We start from the raw sequence: 20727 nt of genomic DNA on the forward strand, positions 1-20727 counted from the left end.
AGAACCTTCAAATTTATATTTTACCTAATTATTTTATGTAATAAACCAAACCTGAGTCTCTTCTCCATTCTTTGCAATGTACTGTTTATTCAATAGCAGCTTCTTGATCATTAGCATTTTTACTTTCCATTCAATCACTGTAATGAAACATATCATATTTCAAAATCAGCTGTAAATATTATCCTCTAAATTGGAATCTGCAAGTATCAGGTATTGAAAGTGCTAATTCAATGACTGGATTAAATACTACTCTTTTCTATATTGAAGATGCCCGAGGAATATTCAAATTCTGTTCCTAAATTCTGGCATATTTTAGTAAGCTGTTTCAGTATACCAAAGGCACATTTTTTTCAATGTAGTACCCATCTCTGTAGGTTATACAATACACTGTATTTGTGCATTTGTGTGTATTTAACTCCCGTATGAAAATATAGCACCCAAAATTTTATACAAAACTACAGCAACCATATAATGCCTATTAGAATATGAAAGTATCAACATTTCTTGCTTGTAGGATTATAGAATCAGAGAACCATAGGACTGGAAGGAACCTTGAGAGCTCATCTGGTCCAGTCCCCGACATTCATGGCAGGACTAAACATTCAATACTTTTATTAAATTAAATCTAGGTATAAATACAGTAGGAATTTGAAGGAAGAGAATATAAAACTATAAAACATTCTTACATTAAAATAGCTTTTAAAATATTATTATTTCACTCCGTTGGGGCAATGAAACATGAATGGTTAGTTTCTAGTCAGTTTCACTTTCTGACTCTGAAACATCATTAGCATAATGCTTCAGTGTTTAGGTTGCACTGTACTGAATCAAGTCATTTTCTGATGGTGTTGTGTGTTACAGAAGAACAGACCTCGCCAATTGGGAAAATCCAGAAGGGACTAGCTGATCCTCTTCCACCCTTTCAAAGAAGGAAACCGACTCGTCTTCTTGAAATTGGAGCTCCTTTCTATCAGGACAATCAACTTCAGGTCAAAGTCTACTGGAAGAAGACAGAAGGTTTGTTGAAAGTTCTCTCTTTAAACAGGGACTACAATTAATCCTTCTATCTCAGAGGTGGGGAAGCTCCAGCACTGATATATTTTTAGTGAACCCTATCAATCATCTCTGCCCCCAAAATTTCCTACTAGAGCTCTGTTGCAGTATATAAGGAAGGACTTTAGGGTACAGTTGGAGGGAGGTAATATGTTGTGAAAGGAAGTGATTACAAGACTCTAGTGACCAAAACTTGCGGTTAATAATAGCCAGGGAATTGAAGTACAAGTGTGGAACATCTATACTCGGGGCCAACTGGAACCTGTACTTTTAAAGCAGGAGGGCAATGCCCTTTGTTTAACACAAGTGTAATTTGAGACCAGGAGGCTGCATTGTTCCCTTGAACTGTTAGCTTTAAGCACCGATGGAGTGGCACCATGTAATTCACTTCCCCACTGTGAGGTAAAGCACTTTCCAGCAGCACCAGCCTTTTCCCAGTATGTGTGTGCAGGGGGTGAGGTGGGAATTGAGTGGGCCTTAGCTGCCCCCCACCAAAAGTTCTGTCTCTTCCTCCATTCCTCTTTTTCCTCCACCCCACAAGGCTCCAACCTCTGGCCAAGCTGGAAGCCAGATTTGGGCACTATTAAGAGCTGCTCAGGGATCCTGAGCTGCTGTGGGAAGCACTGGACCTTGTTCCATCCCTGGGTGGGATGCCCAGGGCAGGTGGAAGGTATAGGGCTCTCCAGGTGGCTCTTACCACTGCTCAGCTCTGACTTCTGACCTGGCTAGGGGGCAGGGCCTCAGGGGGAAGAAGATGATCAGGGGGTAGAACCTTGGAGATGGGCCCTCCTTTTCTACTGAGGTTCTGGTACTCCTTCCTTAATTCCCTACTTTAAGGGCTTGGGGAGGATTACACACACTCCCCTTAAAATACCCTTTGTAAGACTGTGGGGTGGGAGAGGGAGGAGGGTGTATGGAATTTGTCCTTATTCAAAACTCCCATTGAAGTAGGCAGTAGTTTAGGTGAGTGAGGCCAAAGAGCCTCAATTTGCATGTGGCATTCCCACTGAGGTCTGTTGAACCTCTCTGTAGAATTGGGCCTAATATCAGGATTATAAAACAGGAAATTGAGGAGATGAATTTAAATGGAAAGACAATAGGACTTCCTGGCTGCCCTGCCTCTGTCCATTTCTTGGCCTGCCTCCACCTAAATGTGGGGTTGTGCTGATTGCCAGCAGCATCAATGCACCAGAATCCAACACAGTATCTTCCAGCATAGGCCCCGAAGTAAACGTGGATGAAGAATTTATCCTCATAGCAGAAAAAGAAAATCTTCACACTGGGCTGGTTTCATGTGTTTTATGATCCCTGGCTTTTCAGTAAATATCGTGCCTAACAACTTTTTTTAATGTTTTCATTGTTCCTAATAGACAAATACCATAAAATTTAAGTGTCTAATTAGACTTGGAAGCCAAAAAAGGGATTAGTCTTCACTGCCTTCCAGAATCAAGTAGGGATTGTTACACATTGTTTCACTTTAGTACAATAGTCAATATCCCAACACGGTTACTTGAATACATGCTAACAATGTTAGTGGTTTTGCCTTGTAGCTATCTATAAATGTGCCTCTCAAGTTAATATGCACATAAAAATACATTACAATAAGTATCAGGTTTGAAGTTAAATCCTGCCAAAGGAATGATCCCGTTTTTCTCTTGACTTTTGCAAGTGATTTTCAGAACACTGAAGATTCTTCTGTTCATCGTTATCTCCTCACATTTGGGGTCTTTCAAATCTTGGCACTTATTTCTCCAGGACAGTTCAAAGATCTTTTCTTCTCTGTGCCCATGATTAAAATCTTCATAATCTCCTGTCCCTGCTATGTCAGCCTACTCTTCTCTGGCTGTACAATATTCAATGCCACCATTCAGGTTCATTCAACATGCAATGGTTACAATCATTCTCCTGACCATGATCATGGCTCCCGATTCTTTACCACAGCAGATTCAAGTTGATGGTGTGTCAGTGATGCCTAAGGATTTCTCTCTTAGTATTTAAAAGAAATAATTAATGATTTTATATTGCCCACCACAAGATTATATAACCCTATGTGCTTATATTCCTGTTACTCTTGTCTTTGCTCTGATAATTATAACTGCTCATTGTTTTTTAAGATTAGACTGAAAGTTCATTGGGGCAGGGAGTCAGACTAGCTTTGCAGTTACACAGGGCCCACTACTACTTTCAAACACATAAAAATGAAATGCATTGTAAAAGCTATACTCACTCCTATGCCTCAAAGACATTAAATGGAACATATGGTGGGATGAAAAGTTAAAGTAAGTATAGATCTGTGGTTTTCCACTCCTTCTGAAAACTCTAACCTATTTTGTGTGCATGTGGGTTTTTTTAAAATATTTTAAATATAACATTTCATTTTAATTAAGTAGCATAACAAATTCAGTAAAAATAGGGACCTCCAGGGCTGGATTAAGGGGGGGGGGCTAGCTAGGCAGCTGCCCAGGGTGCCAGCCTATGGGGGTGCCTGATGGTAGCTGTAAGGAGCATCGCGTGACTGGCCATGCAGCACCCCTTAGAGCTGCCATCAGGTGCCACACGCCCAATAGTAGCTGAAAGGTGCACAGCGCGCTGGGGGCGGGGCCACGCATGCGTCGTGCACCCGCTGCCCGGAGCGCAGGAATGGCTCAAGCCGGCCCCGGGGGCCTCATATCTTTTAAAAAAGAATCTGGATCTCAGTACCAATGTCTTGCACAGATAACAGTTAAGAAAACAATTTGCCACCACTGTTGCAAGTGGTTGTGTTATTCTTCAATTATTCTCATCTTTTGAAACAAAAGACAGTTAAACTGATGTAAAATGTGAAATATTGGTATAAATAGTCATTTTAACTGTAAGAAACCATTTATTGTTAATAAATAATATGAAATTTTTTCTCAATAAAACATTAATGAAACGTTGTTCATGTACTATAATAATCATCATTAAGAAATTGTTTTTGTATATGTGATTGCAATGAGCTGGTCATTTTGTGTAGATGCAGGAAAACCACAGCTTTGGACAGGTGATGTTTCTTTGGATTTCTGTCTGGAAACTGGGTTTATTCTTCAACCATGGACCTATCTATCCAAGAGTTTCTGCTGCTGCCCATTCCTGCAATATCTGAGTAAACATTTATGTAAAATAACTTGATGACAGTGGAGTCACTGGTAGTTTTGAGTATCTGGCTCTTCTCCCCTTTTAGGATTGTTTTTGTTGTTGTTTGTTTTAGCTGATTTGTTTGTTTAAAGTATTTCTGTTTTGTCTTTGAATTTTGGATTTGTGGTGGTTGGAAGTGCTAGATAGGAGTGCCAGTGATGAGAATATTGAATAGCAGGGGTTTTCAGCCTTCAGCCCATGATTTACTACAGGCACAAGCACAAAGAGACTCTCACTCACTGCAAAAATTTGGAGGATTTCAAGGAAATGCAGTGATGCAGTTGCAGCCATCTCCACAGTCCCAAAACCACTATAACACTGCACAGGAAACCCCTGTCCCTCTGTGGCATTTTCAGATGAGTCTCTGGGGGCCAAAGGAAGAGACGAATGATGTCATAAAGACTATACAGACTCCTTCCATAATTCTCAGATGGGAATCCACAGACTTTTTCCTATCCCAGGAAGTGAAGGAGATAATACAATACATTATTTTACAAGTATTTGGCTTTATTATATCCTCCAATGTATATTTCTGTTTATGCATGAGTGGACTTTCAGAGTACACTTTCATAGTCTTGATATATACATATATGCCAACAAATGCTACAGGTTGAAAGACAAAATTAATTTCTCTAGGCTTGATCTTCTCTTTTTTTAGAGGCTGGATTCCGAATGTCCCATTAATGTCACTTAGGGCATGCAAGCAATGTTGGTCTTGACCTTCTGTGTTAAAATAAATCAATGTTCGCAATATTATTCAGGCTGAACATCTTTTTATGATGATAATTATACATGCACTTTAAGATGTGTGTTAACAGGAATAACACCGCACCTCAAGTTGTGCAAAGCACTTAGCAAACCCACATCATTTTGCCCAGCGTAATTATTACAAAAGTATACAGTAATTTGACAAATACAGTGGTTTCTAGTTCAGAAGAAAAACATGCCTTGCATTTGCTCTGTTGGACATGGGGCTGGGATTAGAGAAATACTGTACATTTAAGCAGCATGAATTAAACTTTTGTCAATGAAAGGAAGAACTTGCTTGTGGCTGGATTTTCTGGCCATCTTGACTGTGTGAAATTAGAAATTATGTGCTATTTATGTAATGAAGTGGAACCAAGTCAAACAAATCACTTTTAACTCTGTGGCGCTAGGAACTACAATGTCATGGAGTAGTCTGTTGCCAGGAACGGATGCGCTCTAAATCTCTAGCCTAAAAGAATTAGCTGCTTATGACAATTACAATCCTAAAAAACTTGTGTGCAGTAATTAAGACTGAAACTGTAAAAATAAAAGGTTTCTCACATTTTCCTTGCTTCACAGGAGTTTGCTGACTTGGAAGCTAGGGTTTTGGACTTTGGTTGAGACTCCTTCAAATTCCTCCAATATGAAATACCCTCAGGGATTTTAGATGAGATATTTCCCATGGAAAAAAAAAGAGGAACTATATTCTCTATAGATCAGTGGTTTTCAAACTTTTTGTATTTGTGACCCCTTTCACAAAGCATGCCTCTAAGCAGCTGCTTCTACATTAAAAATGGGATGGGATAATTTAATTTAATTTAATTTGTTGGGAACTAGGAATTGTCATCCCCATGGAGCAGTTAGCTCGTGACCCCTGTGTAACCACCTTGTGACCCCAGTTTACAAGCCCCAGTCTGAGAACCCTGCTATACATGTACTAGGATAATTCTCATCACTTAGAAGTGATAATTCTCATCACTTATTAGCCTAAGTTTGAACTAGGGAGGCTAATATAGGCATTCAAAGTTGCAAATGAAGCACTGGATTAAAATATCCCAGGCTTTATTTGCATCTTCCCGCTGGGCGCCATTTTTAAATCCCCCTAGTCCGAACTAACTGCCCGCGGCTACACGCGGCAGTCAAACGTTAACTCGAACTAAGTCGTTAGTTTGAGTTAACTGTTACACCTCGTGGACTAAGGACTTAGTTTGAGTTAACGTTTGACTGTTGTGTGTAGCCACGGGCAGTTAGTTCGGACTAGGGGGATTTAAAAATGGCGCCCGGATAGGAAGATGCAAATAAAGCCCAGGATATTTAAATCCCGGGCTTCATTTGCAACTTCGAATGCCTACATTAGCCTCCCTAGTTCGAATTAGGGGGCTAGTGTAGACATACCCTTACTGTAGTAATTCTCATCAGTGAGGGTAGCATAGGGTACTTCAGTAGAATTAATTCCTTCCAATGCAAAATGTCACTGTACTGTATTCTAAACCCATAGTTGCAACACAGTTGAGGTTGTGGTCTCTCTTAGTTAGGGATAAGACAGCAATTGTTATGTAGGCAAACTCCATTCAATCAGTATTATGCCTGAGTCATGACTTTAGCATTTGGCCCAAATTAAACATAATTTTATCGAGTTCATCAGTATTTTCACTTAGTGCTGAATTGTTTACCCTTTGCTTTTGTTTCAAAGTGTAGATGTTTAAAAAAACATATGTACTTGGCTTCAGATTTGATTCCTTAGTTTAATACTTACCAGAAATTCAAAAAACTAATATCTCAAACCGGGGTTGAAGTAGGAAGGGACAGAGAATCTATCCCGCACTGTCAGATAAAACAACTGAAAAGAAATAATCAATTAAATGACAGAAGAATAAAACACAGGGCACAGCAAAGCAAATAGAAAGCTGCCACAAAAGCTGTTATAGCCAGATCACAGGAAAGCAAAACTAGGTTTTTTTAGTACAAGAGGATATGACTGTTTGTGCAGACAGTTTCTAACGAGACATTTTCATCCTGCAGGATTAAGAATAATGTGAATCCTTCCTAGTATGATATCTAACTTGGCCAGTTACTAATGTATCATGTTATCTCATTATGCTTCCACAAACAATTACACAGGTTCACTTAAAGATATAACATTGGTCCAGATACTTCCCTCCAACAGGAAAAGATCCCAGTGAAATACAGGAAAGTTTGGCCGATGTTTCGACTTATAGTTTACTTACTTATTTATGTGAACAATATCTTCATTCATAATTCCCTGCGCATCCACTTGAAGGGCATGCTTAACCCTATTTTCTTAAGGTAGGCCAACCCTGTGTCATGAAAACAGGCTTAAATAATCAGAGTTTTTTCATGACAGCAGGCTTGCAACAGTCTGCATACACAAGACAACACTAACACATACTGCGATGCAGACTTGGATAACTTTAGTCATTTTCTAAGCAGACACTTGAAAGTCTGTGTCATAAATTCACTCACTCTGCACTGTTGCATCTCTTACAAATAATGTTCTGATCTGGCTTCATGTGAAAGGCATTCATGCACTATATGAGTACCTATAAGAAATAGAACACAACTTCAATTTGGCAGTTTGCTTGGGGTATAATCCTATTTAGCAAACTAATTGATTATTTTATACTCGTTAAAGTATAGAATTGGTACTCTAAGCATATAAGAAAATATAATGTATCGAAGCAGATGAGTGCTACTTCTGATTTTCCACTTTTAATAGCACCTCATAGTGCTGTGGCACTGGTGCACTGTCACTTCATTTTCTCCTTACAACAAATTCTCGGTTTCTAAGACCAGTAATAATAATCAACAATGGATAAGTTCTTAATAAAGTTACTCAGAGAAAAAGAAGAAAAGAGTGATGGACTGAGTTCAACCACGAGCTTGCAAACTGAAGAGAAAAATGTGGCAAATTTACAAGATAAGAAAAGAAATTTTCAGGAATCCTGGCTGTCAAGTTTTAAAGTAGTTAGACTACAAGAGTGAATTAGAGCTTTTTGTTCAGTCTGCAAAAACTATTCCGAAAAGACAATCTTAATATTTTCTGTGAAGGCCAAACCAATGTTTATTGCATCTGGATTACAAGATTGGAGACATGCAATACATGGTTTTATATCACACAAAAATTCTCCTGTCCCAAGGAAGTGGTAATGAAGTCTGCCACTCTGCAATTGCAAGTAAATGTTTCTGAATTTCTTGGTCCATCAGGTACAGAAAGGAATCACAATCAGCTAAGAATGCGCTGCACAAAATTTTTGCCAAATGTTCAGTCCCTAGTTCAACAAGAAATAGCATTACATGGACATAATAAGAGTGATTCAAATCTGATGCAGCTTTTGTTGCTACACAATACAGATTCAGAGGAACTAAATAGCCTTGTACAAAATACACGTGGTTATTACATGAGGTTATTAATGAAATAATCAAAGTGATGGCAATGATAGCTTTTTAGGCTTTTAAGTGTATGTCATTGTAATGGATGAAATTATCTGTCAAGAAATGAACAAGTAAGTTTTTCTTTAAGGTTCTTTTCTAGTGAAGACTGGGAGATTTACGAGTTTATTGGGTTTTACAAAACTGACATTCATGTTCGCAGTCAAATTGGAGAAGCATATAGCTGATGCAATAAATGGCTCGGATCAGGATGGCATCCCAATACATGAAGCTTTATAGGGTGGCATTAAAACCGAGAGGCTTTCTATTCATTTAGAAACGTGGCGTGATATTTGGCGAACCAAGTAAAGCCACAGAAGGCTTGAGTGACATGTTGCCAGAAGTTACAGTTCTCCTGAAATTGCTCTGTGCAATTCCAACTGCAACCTGTACCACTGAGCAATCATTCTGATGCTGGCATACACTGAAAAAATTATGTGAATGACAGTGAGCTAAGAACTATATCACTTGGCATGTCAGACCATTCATAAGAACTCTACCTCTGACTGGGACATTGCAAGACCCCTGGATGACTTCATTTCAAGAACTGAACAAACACAAAAAGTGTTTCTGCCTCCTGAAGGGTAAGTGCTCAATTGCATTTCTTCTGAAATTTAAGTGCTTTATTCATGTGCTTTATAATATTAGTGTACATGTGGGAATTTAATTTTTGTCATGTGCAAGTGTCGTATGGTTCAATTTATTTTAGATCCAAGGGAAACCAGGACTCTCCAGGGAGACTTAACCACTTTTTTATTTATTATAAGCTTTAAGCAGTTAATAGAGTTGTTTAAATTTTACAAGTCTTAAAAACAATAACTATACAATTTAAATCTTAAATACTATAAATTCTAAAGCAATTAATACAGCACAAAGCAATGCAAAAGCAATTAATAGAAGAGCTACAATAATACAATAATAAAGCCTCATTCACTTACGCTTCACCCATATGCTACCTATAGTACCAGGCAGAAGGTTGTGGTTCCTTTGATTTCCACACGTCAGAACTCCATGCACTGGGGTCTCCAGTGTGAAGGGACTAGTTACCTCTAGTGACAACAAGCAGGAGCTGTGGGTTAATCCTGCTTATTTCCTCTCGTTGAGTCTTCTTACTAAGCCCGTTTTATAGCAAAGCGAGACTCGGTCATCCTAATAATATTTGCCAATTGATTACTTATTGCATAAGATACCTAAAATGACAAATGCCCTATTTGGGGTACCTTCTGCTACTCAGGATATTGCAAAAAACTATAATTAACAGTTTTATGGCTGCATCTATAATTTTTGCTTATCAGAAACAAAGTACCAGTACAAGGTTGATTGTTGTATGTTTTTGACCTGGTCTTGCTGTATCGCTTAATCTGAATTGTTATGCAAAATGTTTCCTGCCTCTCAAACCTTGGCAGTGTGCTTATGTGCACCAGACTTGAGACAGGACTGGGTTTTGCTTTTTAGGGATCCACACTGTGGTCAAGGCAGGGCCATCCAGGTTCCCCTAACAGCAAGTTAAATTATTTTGGTATACACTTGTAAGCTATATATGATTATATACCACATTTATATGCAGTGGAGAATAATTTAATTTATTCGCTTGTTATTAATTTTATTTATTGCTTTCATTCTTTATATTTATGAGTCTATAATTACCATTCATTACTGTATATCATATAATTCATTTCATGGTCTGTCTTTGATACTGCTTTAAATATGAACACTCCTAGTTATTTTGCACTTAAATTCTGGTTTAATTTAAGTGGAGTGTTTGAGCAGTCAGTACAGTGTTTTACCTGAAAACAATTAGAAGAACATCACAAAAGAAGGGGCTACATTTTGTTTTAATTTTAGAAACTATTTGCTTTTGAGGGTTATTTATCCAAGAGTGCCTGGTTGTTTCTATATTCAAAAGAGCCATGTCATTATCATGTATAGACAGGACCAATGTACTCAAACTCAGCGTGTCATCCATAAGAAGTTTTAATAAAGTTGACATTCTTAGTTAAATATTTTTGACTGCGATGGTGATTTTGTGCAATATAGAGAAACTTTTCAACTGACTTTTTTTACACTATTTTTTAAAAATATATCACCTTACAAGGCAAGTGTGAAGGGCAGGACTTAGATCCATTCTGGGCTCCTCTAGAAATTATGTAAGTCTGATGCCAATGCCTATAGAATAAGTGTGTGTGTGTGTGTGTGTGTATAACCCCTCCATTACCACTGAACAGAGCAGGGGGAAGGAAACGGGGAGGAAGAGGAGTGGGGTTGCCTCCTGCTACAGAGATCACGGGGACCAGCTCTGTATGAATTCCCCATACTGAACAATTTGTCTCCCAATTGGCTTACATGGTTCCGTTGGTTCCTTACCACTGCTAAGCAATCCTACCTTTTCCAGGAGGAGCTAATGTGATGATGGGGAAATTAATGCTCATTTACCAGCATTAATCTCAGTGGGAAATTGCTAGGAGTAGGGGCAGCCTTTGAACCCGCCTCCCCCTCTGCATCCCTTCCACCCTGCCAAAGCAGAGACACATGGAACAGCCAGCTATTTTAAACAACCTGGGACTGCAGCAGACAGGCAGGGAACCTGCCTCAGATACCTACAGGGCTGCTGGCTGGGAGCCATCTATGTAATCACCTCTCAGCCAGAGTCTGCTTCTGGTACCCCAGCCCTTCTCTACCTACAACAGCCTGCCCCGGGCCACCACCCTCTCCTGCCTCAGGTCACCATTCAAACCCTCTGTACCCCCTGTCCACCTCCTCCAGGTCACAACTCCCTCCCAGACCCTGCACCCCCACCTACACTACTTCCCCAGACCAGAATCCTCTCCCGCACTCATACCTCCTCCTGGACCCTGCACTTTAAGCCCCTGCTACAGATCATAACCAGTCCTTCACCCAAACTTCCTCTCAGACCTCAGACCTTCTCTTGCACCCCAGTCTCCTACCTCAAGCTCCCTTCTGCACCCAGCCTCCATGCCAGACCCCACAGCCCCTCAATAGAAGTGCAGCCCTTGACCACTTGCCAAAAGCTTGGAGTGGCCCATTACAAATTGTTGCCCATCCAGGCTTAGATTCTGGGTGCTATGCCTAAGCTTTAAATGCTGGCAAAACTTAAGTTCTACCTGGTGAGTTTGATGAAACAGTAACATATAAGAGAAGAAATGAACACTAATGGCGAAATTCATGCTTGCCAGGTGGGAAACGCTTAATGGAACACAGCCACCAAAAACAGACAATCCCCTGAACCTCAGAAAAATCTCTTCATGACCCCAATAGCCTTGAATAGTGTCTACAGATGTTGATACTCCCTATATGGAAACAGTGCCCATTGCTCACGAGTCACTCCCAAACCTCCCATCCAACCTTCATATTCAGCATGGATACAAACAGGACTGGCCAAAGAGTTGGCGGGTCCCAAGGCGGCATGCTGTGGTTGGCTGCACTGTGCGGCCAGGTGGCTCCCAACCAGGCAGAGAGTGAGCAGCTGGGCAGGTGGGTGCTGGGCAGCATAAAGCTTTAAAAGTCCAGGGCCCAAAGCAACTGCCATGCTCGCCTTGCCCTAAGGCCAGGCCTGGATATAGAGGCTCTGTACAAGACTGTTTTACCTGCTGCTTCCATGTATAGTCTCATCCCAGGGTTTAAGCAGTTCTGGATACTCTATTCCAGCCCTCCATGATGCTGAACCTCACCTCAAAATGTAAGTAGGTGTGAAAAAGTGTAGGTCTCTATCCTTTAACACTTATGCCTATATTTAACATCACTCCTGAGCATAAGCACCAACTTTTCCCTTCCCCTGGGAGTGCTCCAACCCTGTGCCTCTACTCTTCCCTGAAGGCCAATCCCTATTCTGCTTTGTCCCCCAAAGCCCTGCCTTCACTTCACCTCTTCATGCCCCTGCTCCACCCCCTCTCTGAGACCTGCCACTCTCCATCTTCCCTCAAACTTCTTCCTGAACTGTCAACAGCTGTTTGGCAGAGGCAGCCTCCCCCACCTCAGCTGATAAGCTGGGGCAGCAAATATCTGTGACTAGTGGGTGCTGAGCACACAACTATTTTTTTCCATGGTTACTCCAGCCCCATGGAATAAATCATTTTGATGGATCTCTATTGCTACTAACTTCTAGAATATCATTTGTTTAGAGTACAAGTTTGAACAGCACAATTTCTTTCAAGTTTGCATTAAAAGTTCAATAGAAAGCTGAGGGCAAATTAAAAAACAAAACATGCCATGAATGTAGTCCAGGGTGTATTTACCCTAGTGTGGAATGTTAGAAGATTGCTGGCAAGTCATACAATATCACATTAGTTGGGAAATTATTTCCAGAACAGACTCATTTAAACAAGGAATTTAAAAAAATGTATTGGCTAACCATTGAACAAACTGTTTGTCTGAATTTGTTTTTGTTTCTTTTACTGTTCAAGAAAGACTGGTATGTTTCCAAAAACATCATCTTTCTTATGCCTCAGTAACATCTGTTTATACAGTTTACATCTTCCACTTTTTCAGCTTCCTTCTTGTGTAGTTTACCATGAATAAGGACTTTCATAAAGTGACTTCTTATCACTATTAAGCTACATGTAAAAACATTACAATTTATTTATTTGAAGACTGATCTAACCACCTTAATTAAGGGGCGGATTTTCATAAGTGTTTAGTTACTTAAAATACAGAGAGGTCTCTATTGGATTTTCAGAATCACCTGAGCAATAAGAGTTATATATCTAGTGAGATTTTCAAAAGCATCCTTCAGTACCTTTAGGCACCTATGAAAATCTAGCCCTGAATAACTAGCCTAAATCTTAGTTTATGGTATCATATATGGAAAACTGAGGCATAATTGTTTCTACAAGAGGAAAAATTTTCCCTTATAAAGCATAGGGTGCCTGTGGACACTACTGACAAACAGTACAATATACTGTTTCATGTACTCTATCGACAGGCTCACACAAAATCCCTGGATACAAACACCCTTTATCGTTGGTACAGTATGCATCCAGATGTGGACACATGTTGTGGCTTAAGTCCATCTTTAAATTATAAACTTTCTGTTAATGTCATTTTTGGAAGGAAATTACCATGTTATTATCCAAATGATGCATGTGTGTGTGTGAGTGGGAGGGGGTGTGGGTGTGTGTTTTAACTGGCAAAGCATTCAAAACCAAATTCTTAACAATATAAACACAACTGCTAATATTTCATATTAGAGCAGGAAACAATATAGCTTGCCTTTTCAAATAACTGCTTATTTGAAAGAAGTTTAAATGTGAGCCAAGGGTTCTTGGTGTTCATTTTAATTGTTCTGTATGATGCTGTCATTAAAACTCTAACGCTCATAAAATCCACTGCTTAGCATTTTGGAATCTTTTCTTCCTATGCCATTGGATGGGAAAAGGAACAAACAGATAGATTGTCATGCAAATGTTATTGCAGAAGCAAACATTCTGAGGATAACACAGGAGGTTAAAAAAGTTCAGAGAAGAACCATAACTTTGCAGGAAAGTAAATTATTTTTATGGGGACTCCTCCTCTCCCCCAAACACACACTAAACCAGTAAGACAGTACAGGGCACTCACCTAAGGAAAAGAGTGTTTGTTGCTCACATGTTACAATTAGGACTTTATCCTACGATATGTTCCACAAGGGAAATGGCATTGAGAACTGAGCCAGTGAATAGATTCACTTTTTCCCCTCTAATTTTAGTGCCCTTGTTCTGGAATAGAGTTTATAATGTTTGCAAAAGTCACCACATTTCACAGGAGACATAAAAGGCCTGTTTGCTTGCAGTCTCTTAACAGTCCCACAGCACTGTTTGCAAAAAGAGTATTGTTAACCTCAGTAGGACACTAGTCAAATTCCAGTTTAGAAACCAATAATTACATTCTGACTATCTGCAGTTTCTTCATTCTCTTTCTTAAACCATTTTATAGGGTTACTGTCTTCTATCAAGAGTTGTTACTTTCTGCATCACCATAGCTTTTGCTGCTTTTTAACAGTGGAGATAAGTCGATAGGAGGAGCAACACAAATCAATAAATGAATGTTTACGTTACATGCATTGACTTGAACTTTATTGAGGTCCATGGCTTTTTTATATTTGCTTTCCCGGGACATCAGAGCAATTAAGTCTTAGTATTTGAATGCTTATGAAAAGTAAATACTCAACTTCATGTTTCAGTATTCACCCAGAGCTAAAGCATGGTTCAGCTACCATGGTGGCACAGAGGTAAAAGATGTCTCCTTTTGCATATGCACCAGCTATTGGTGTTATAGATAGTAGCATGGGAGCAGAAATAGGTTCCACTGAGCTTCCATGCCTTATCCCTCTGTAGGACCGGGTGAGCAGTGAGAAGAACCTTGGCTCTACTCCCTCCAGCCCATCCAGCAATGTAGCTGCCTTGGCTTGCCAAGGGTTATATACTGTGAGGGGATAGACCCAGCATTGTTTTCTCCCTCCTGCTAGTGGCAGAAAGTCAAGAAGAGAGTCTATGACTTGGAGAGTCAGAATCATGTTCCTAAGCTGTTCCACAAGCAACAGAAAATCACATTGCTCTTGATTCTGCACTTGATTCCGTTCATGTGACCATCTAGCCCAGGGGTGTCCAAACTTTTTTCAAAGAGGGCCAGATTTGATGAAGTAAACATGCGTGAGGGCCGACCATTTTGCCTGACATTCTTTGAACCATTAAAATTAAATGCAAATTAACTATTTTATGCAAAGTTTATTGCAAACGGCAAACGACATAACACCAACTATACATGTTGTGTCCAAATATATTTATAACTGATTTAGACCAACTGACATTAACTGAGATTTTACAATGTATTCATCTCAATTGAAAAAAAAACTTGCCTACACTAATGTGAAGGGTGAAACTGAGATCTGGACTGCAGTACATAGGCTAGGTCTGGTTCAAAGGCAGTGGTTTTGATGCGCAAAATGTCACGCAGGTGAGAGTCACTTAGTCTTGTCCTCACGCGGTTCTTGTTACAGTTCATAGCAGAGAATGTCTTCTCACACATATATGTTGAGCCAAACAAGCTCAGCATTTTCTTAGCCAATGTTCGAATCTCTTGAAACCGGCTCTTATCCAGTTGGCGGTAAAAGTTCACAAGAGAGAGCTGTTGGTGACGACTGCGTAACTCGCTGTCACAATGCAGCTCAATGAGCTCGAGCTGCAGCTGATCTGGAGCATCATCGGGGTCAACAGAGAATGGAGAGGAGAAAAGGCTGATCTCCTTTTCAATAGCTGCAAAGTCCTGAAAGCGCCGTTTAAACTCCCCAGCCAGAGATGCAATGTCTGCTGCATACCTGCTCGTTTGCGCACTGATATTGTCCTGTGGAAAACTGTTCATTATTTCCTGCAACGCTGAAAAATGTATGGTATTGGGCTGTGTTTGTGACAACTGCCTTATGAAAAGTTGCAGCTTTGTCCCAAAGGCTTTGAGGTGTGAATAAAGCTGGTTCACCGCTGCATCTTTCCCCTGAAGACTCGTGTTCAGTACATTCAGATGCTTTGTTATGTCAACTAGAAACCCCAAATCAGCCAGCCAAATAGGATCAGATAGTTCTCGCATTGGTTGTCCCTTTGTTTCCAAGAATTCTCCGATTTCCTTTCTGAGAGAGTAGAAACGCTGCAGTGCAGACCCCCGACTGAGCCATCTTACATCGTTGTGATATAAAACATCTTCGTATTCAGCCTGGAAGTCCAGTAGAAACTGTTTAAACTGGCGGTGGCACAGGGCTTTAGAGCGAATAAAATTAATAGTCTTTAGCACCGGTTTCATAACATGATCATATTTGAGATGTTTAGCACAGAGAACTTGCTGATGAATGATACAATGGAGTTTAATAGCTTTGCCTCCTTCTTCGATCACCTTGTTACAGATTAGGGTTGATAATCCACTTCGTTCACCAACCATGGCAGGTGCCCCATCAGTAATAATCCCAGTAACTTTGTTCCAAGGCAGTTTCATGTCATCTATGGCGGAACTAACAGAAACAAATAAATCTTTTCCTCTTGTTTGGTCCGTAAGGCTCTGGAGGTCAAGTAGCTCTTCAGTCACATTCATTTCATCGTCCACCCCTCTCATAAAAATCAGCAACTGAGCTGTGTCAGATAGGTCCGTGCTTTCATCACAGGCTATTGAAAAGAAGTCAAAATCCACTCCTTTGGATGTCAACTGTCTCTTAATATCTGATGAAATCTCCTCAATTCTCCGTGCTACAGTGTTACGAGCCAGGCAAATGTTGGCAAACTCTTGCTTCTTCTCGGGACAGATATTCTCAACCATTTTCATAACGCATTCTTTGATAAAGTCACCCTCAGCAAAAGATTTGCAATTTTTAGCAATTAACGTTGCCACCTCATAGCTCGCCCTTGTGGCATTTTCATTTGACTCACGGGCTCTTATGAAAAATTTCTGTTGTGACATTAAAACAGCTTCAAGTTGCTTCAACTTTTCACTGCGGTCGTGCCCTGTAAGCTTATCGTATGTGCTATGTCTCGACTGGTAGTGTCTCTTGACATTAAATTCCTTATAAACAGCCACAGTCTCTTGGCATATCAGACAAACACAGTGATTCTCTATTTCAGTGAAGAAATATTCCACTTTCCACCTGTCCTGGAAGCGGCGGCCCTCACTGTCAACTTTCCTTCTCTTATTTACAGTCGCCATTTTTTAAAATTGACCAGAAGGGGAAGGGATCATGTGAGCGCAGTGCCAGAGGTTTAATACACTGCCCAAGTAATACACTGCACTAATACACTGCCCAACAAGAATTCTCTTGCCTTTGTGGCTGTTTGTGGCGAAGTCTCTAATGATGAGCTCCACGTGCCTGAGCCCTCCAGGAAGCTGACAGTGCGCAGGGCCAATCGCAGATACTGAGCTTGAGCAGCTGCGGAGTCCGTCCCTGATCTCAGCAGCTGCGGAGTCCGTCCCTGCACTCTCAGCCCCAAGGTAGAGGGCTTGCAGGGTCAGAGGCGGGTGGAGAGCGCAGGGCACGCTGGCCTCACGGCGGCCCGGGGGCAGGGCGAACCCGTAGCCAAGCGGGGGAGCAGGGCTGTGGACGTGCCCTACATGGTGGACTTTAGGACCGCAGCGGCCGCCATGGACGGCGGCAGAGCGGCCGGAAGCGGCGTCAGTCAGAGGAGTGCCGGGGAGCCAGGAGAGGGGGAGGAAGCGGGGGCTGTCCCTGCACTCTCAGCCCCAAAGCGGAGTGCAGGGGCAGGGTTTGGGACCGTGGCGGCGGCGGCGGCGGCGGCGGCCCGAAGCGGCGCGCTGAGCGCGCCAGTTAGAAAAAGCACCGGGGAGCCAGGAGAAGCGGGGGGCTGTATTAAATCCGACCGCGGGCCGCATTTGGCCCGCGGGCCGGACTTTGGACATGCCTGATCTAGCCCTATGAAAATAGTATATTCTATATAGGATGATGAAATACTGCTCATGACAGCCTATGTATGCAGTTCCCCAAATCTCTTGTGATAACACTTGCCTCAGAGATAGTCAAATAAGGTAGAGAAGTCTCTGGACATGCCCCTTTCTACTAAGACTTCACCGGCTTGGTACAAATGTAACTTTGTGATGTGAAGCTAAATTTAAAACTTTAGCCAGCCAATAAATCTTGGTGTCATGTAATTTTCTAGAAATAATGAGTTGGAATAGTTCTTCATGATCCAGAAAGGAAACTGTTTAACTTCTTGCATCCTGTTTATCTTCTACCTTCTTTCTAAGAGCATCATGCCCTAGAAACACATTCAAGCCCTTCTCTTGTTAATAAGTTGCATTTGCATCCAGGATGTGATCCTGCCAGGGGCCAAGCATTCTAACTGTAATTCACCTAAGCATGTGCTTAACTGTGGAACTCAACAGGACTGCTTGCATGCTTAAGTGCTTCATTAAATCAGAGCCAAAGAGCTCAGAAACTTAAAGGGTCAAATCCTTAAGAACAGAAACTAAACCATGTCACTTATGTGGCTAATTACAGCCAATCAACACATTTCAAATCATATAGAATACTTATTATTTGCCATCCATCTATAAAGCGAAGAACCCACACAACAAATGATTTGAGTAATTATGAATCGAGAATAAATGAAAGGAAATTACAATCTTCCTGTGTCCAAAAGTACACTCAATTTCTTGAAAAGGGTCATCTGAAGAAGTGGGTTGTGTCCACAAAAGCTCAGGATACCATCTACATGTTCTGTTAGTCTTTCAGGTGCTACTAGACTATTTGTTGTTTTTTCACTTTTTCCTGTTACAGACTAACTCGGCTACCCTCTGAAACTCAATTTCTTTTAATATCATTCACTGTAAGTAAGTTGCTCATTTTCCTCCCTCTCCTTCCCTTCTCTCCCATTTATTGTGGGTCTGCACATCCTAAACTCAAATCTTGGGTCATCTGAAGAAGTGGGCTGTGGCCACGAAACCTCATGATACCATCTACATGTTTTGTTAGTCTATAAAGTGCTACCAGACCATTTGATGTTTTTTTTTCTTATAGAAAAGGGTTTTTGTTCTAAAACTCTGATCATGAAAGTCTTACTGCATACTGGATATGCTTATTAATATTAACTTCACAAACACCTTCTCATATGCAACTTCTGGGCATTTTTATATATTATAATGTATTAACTTAAACTGTCTATAATTCTGAATCATAAGCCTTGGTGACCCTGCCTTTAAACTAAACTGCGGCTTGCCATATTTATATTTGATTGATGAACAAAAAAAATCCCAATAAAAGTACAATAGTGATCTCAGTGGGAAAAGCTACAGGAAGTTTTTCTTTTGCCTGTGTTTAAATCTGACAGATATACACTACCCCGTAGATAAAAATCAGTGAGTGACAAAATTTACACTCAAAGCACAAAAAGGAAATATATTTTCAAAGGTTTAGAAGTTTCTCACTATGTTTGGCTTTCAAACCCCAGATACACTAGATCCTATTTGTTTTCATAGGGTATGTCTACACTTGCAGTCTATAAGCGGCAGTGAAATGGGCATTCAAAATAAAGCCCTATTTTGAACTACCTGTTATTTCTCTTGCAATGAGGTTTAACAGGTCGTTGAAATAGGGCTTTATTTCGAACGCCCGTTTCACTGCCGCGTGTAGACATGGGCAGTAATTCCGGGCTTGTAAATTTCAAAAAATGGCGCTCGGCTGGGAAGATGCAAATCAAGCGCAGGATATTTAAATCCTGGGCTTGATTTGCAATTCCGAATGCCTACGTTTGCAGCCCTATTCCGAAATAGGCTGCAAGTGTAGACATACGCTCTCTAAATATAAGGATGTAGTTATTTTAAAGTTGACGTTACTGAACATTTGTCCTGCAAGCAGAAAACAGAATAATTTATGTCTGTTGCTCTGCCAAATCAAAAATATCCATTCAACCATTTGTGAAAAGTGCATTGCTAACATTCTCCCACATACTCTCTTACCCACCCACATTTTACTTTTCTGTCCAAATCACACATGCTTTAGAGTTGTGGATTTTGTTTGTGGGTTTTTGGGGTATTATTAATTTTATTTCCTTTCAGTCTTCTTGCTCAAACACTCCAAAAACAAGACCTAGAAAATTTTAGCCCCAAAAGACCAAGTTTAAGAAAGTCATTTCAATGAAATAGTGAAATACATTGAGTAACCTTAACTGTATCTATTACTATTCATTGATTCCTGCCATGACTGGTTATAGATATGTTGAAACAAGTATTTCTGGTAATGTTAACTGTTTATAAAACCTAAAAAAGTGAAAGAACATGGTTTTGTTGTGATAGTTTTGTCTAAGGGCACAGTGTTCAGGTTGCTATTGGGAGATGAAATGTGAATGGCAACAAAAACAACAGAAAATATGAGCAGTAATTCGAGATCTTACAGACCTTCTTCACATCAACCCATCAACAGTCTCATTTGACTGCAGCAAAAGGAGACCTCTTGGCAAGCTGTCCTTTGAGTTCATTTCTTAGCTTCCTGGCTCATGTAGAATAGTGATTGAAATGTAGCCGTGTTAGTCTGGTGTAGCTGAAACAAAATACAGGACTATGTAGCACTTTAAAGACTAACAAGACGGTTTATTAGATGATGAGCTTTCGTGGGCCAGACCCACTTCCTCAGATCAAATAATGGAAGAAAATAGTCACAACCATATATACCAAAGGATACAATTTTAAAAAAAATGAACACACATGAAAAGGACAAATCACATTACAGAACAGAAGAGGGATGTGGGGGGCGGGGGGAAAGGAAGGTGAATGCCAGTGAGTTAATGATATTAGAGGTGGGGAAGGGGAGATGTCTGTGAGTTAATAGTATTAGAGGTGATA

The 20727-nt window shown here is 40.5% G+C and overlaps 1 protein-coding gene across 3 annotated transcripts in view; it reads left to right on the plus strand.

Annotated features, from left to right (window-relative positions):
• Positions 1–20727, plus strand: part of ANOS1 (anosmin 1) — a 197014-nt gene that overhangs the window by 158470 nt on the left and 17817 nt on the right. For 2 of the 3 annotated variants that reach the window (XM_075915284.1, XM_075915293.1), the window contains exon 9: positions 862–1017. In XM_075915284.1, the coding sequence (XP_075771399.1) occupies positions 862–1017 (156 nt within the window). Of the gene's footprint in view, positions 1–861; positions 1018–4048; positions 5967–20727 lie in introns of those variants that run through there. The other variant, XM_075915303.1, reaches the window with a different exon arrangement.

This window comes from Pelodiscus sinensis, chromosome 1 (genome assembly GCF_049634645.1).
Source record: "Pelodiscus sinensis isolate JC-2024 chromosome 1, ASM4963464v1, whole genome shotgun sequence".
Classification (NCBI taxonomy): domain Eukaryota; kingdom Metazoa; phylum Chordata; order Testudines; family Trionychidae; genus Pelodiscus; species Pelodiscus sinensis.